Below are 2,046 nucleotides of genomic sequence, written 5' to 3' on the forward strand. Positions count from 1 at the left end.
TGTGACATTGATTTGAAGTGGTTTGCTCGTTCCACTGAAGATAGCTTTCACTTTTGTAGTATCTAAGGCAACAAAGCTATTCAAGCATGAGAAGGTGTATCTGAAACGAGGAGGATAAGAAAGAACCTCTTCCATCATTTGAAGCATCTCAATATTCTCTTTGTTCACATTACCAGGTTCACAACCCATCACTTTAAAATAATCAACCTCTGACTCAAATATCTATAACAAACAATCATATGTATATATAGCATTATTGTGCTATGCATGTATCTACCTCTCCTGTACAAAACCCATTGTGATCTCTTTCCCATCCTGGTACACTGTCTGGATCAAATGCTACAGATAAGCTGCCTTCATCATCAAACATGATACTCTTCAAGTTACTAATTGCAAAGTCTTCATCCTTATACTGCTTCATTACAAGCTGTATATAATTTAAAATTATCATAAATAATTACACTTTAAAAGAGACATTGATCAATACCTGCTTGCATCCTATCTGACAAGGAAAGCAGCAAAAGTCAACAAAAGTTGTTTCATCTTGTTGTTTCTCAGCCATTGCTATCATATAATGCTTCTGTGTACCTTGATATGCATTCTTCTCCATAGCAACACAGTGTGAACAAAAGTGGTCACAGTACGTCTTAAACATTTCAGAATCAACTTCCATTTTGACGTTGCTACAAGTAAAAAGGAACTTCCCTTTTTCCAAGAAGTTCTGATCACTGGCTGTCAAGTGAACAAAGAGGTTTTTTGTGGTAGTCCCAATATTGATGTTGTGGGGAAGGTAAAGCTCTGCTGGTTTTGTTAGTTTTTGATCAATGTAGACCCATACAATAGGAGTGATGGGTATATAGTCACCAAACTTGAACTTAGTGCTAAATGGACACACTCCAAACCATGCAGTAGCAGGTTGTTGAACTGCTCCCTCTGGAATAATGAGTGTCACACCAGTCTTGCTGCAGTGATGGACCAAGCCTTTACTATCGAATTTTAATTTGATCAGTTCACCAAAGATGCCTACAATAAATCATCATTACATGCATCTACAAACTATTTTTACCTTTTATTTGTTTAATTCCAACTGCAATCTTTTTCCTTATCTTTGATCCTTTTTGATCTGCTTTTATCCTTCTCTCAAGAATGCTTAACAAATACTCATCAGTTGCATATTGTGACATCTCTAATTCATCCAATGTTTGTATCCTAGGATTTTTTCTGCTATAATAATATCCTCCTATTACAAAAGAGGTGCGTGCAATTGTGGCTCCTAGTATAGCTAACACTAAAACAAGTACAAAAATGATAATTAATAATAGTATTCCAGATGAATCATTGACAGTAGAGACAGATGGTGCAGTTGTTGGATGTATAGATACTACTGGTATTGTTGGTGATACTAAACAGTTTGTCATTGATGGAGTATATGTACTGTTATTGTACAATTGTACTGGTTGATCTCCATATTGCAAATTTGCACTGTTGCTAGAAAAGGCAAATATGCAAGCTTCATTAGTGAAAGACTTCAGTTGGCATTGTGGTCTGTTTATTGTCAAGTTTCTGCATTCTTTAGGATAACTTATGTTTTCATAATAAAATTGTTTTATTGTAATGCTTCCATTTACAGTGAGAATCCTATCTTTGTTTGTAATAACTATTTTAACAAAAGGATCATGACGTCTAAAGGCTGTAATGTTTATTGAATTTGAATGGTGACCAATATTAGATGTAGCTGGGAGGTGATCAATGGCCATTCCTATTGTAATTTGTAATTTAGAAACACTACCACTCCTTGATTGATAGCTGTATGTCATGTTGTAGGTGACCATATAGAGAAACACAAGACTTTCAGGATCAACATTTCCAGTTAAATTGTAAGTATAGACAGTGCTTGTATTAAAATTTACTTCATTGAGACTTTTAATCATAGGTGGATTATGACGAGGACTTTGATATAGATCAACTTTGCTATCACAAGAAGGATCAACAAGTGACATATAAAGACTGGTGTTCCTGTTGACAGGGATACAGGCTGAAACTGAA

At 35.0% G+C, this 2,046-nt stretch overlaps 1 protein-coding gene across 1 annotated transcript in view; it reads right to left on the reverse strand.

The window, feature by feature from the left end:
* The window catches only part of LOC109589631 (uncharacterized), a 2,124-nt gene extending 940 nt beyond the window's left edge, over positions 1-1,184 (reverse strand). The window contains exons 1-4 of the mRNA XM_020005685.1: positions 1,067-1,184; positions 488-1,023; positions 278-427; positions 7-222 (exon numbers count right to left, since the gene is read on the reverse strand). Coding sequence (XP_019861244.1) covers positions 7-222; positions 278-427; positions 488-1,023; positions 1,067-1,184 — 1,020 coding nt within the window. The remainder of the gene's footprint in view (positions 1-6; positions 223-277; positions 428-487; positions 1,024-1,066) is intronic.
* Between the last annotated feature and the right edge of the window lie 862 nt (positions 1,185-2,046).

Source organism: Amphimedon queenslandica, unplaced genomic scaffold, assembly GCF_000090795.2.
Source record: "Amphimedon queenslandica unplaced genomic scaffold, v1.1 AMPQUscaffold_11088, whole genome shotgun sequence".
Taxonomy (NCBI): domain Eukaryota; kingdom Metazoa; phylum Porifera; class Demospongiae; order Haplosclerida; family Niphatidae; genus Amphimedon; species Amphimedon queenslandica.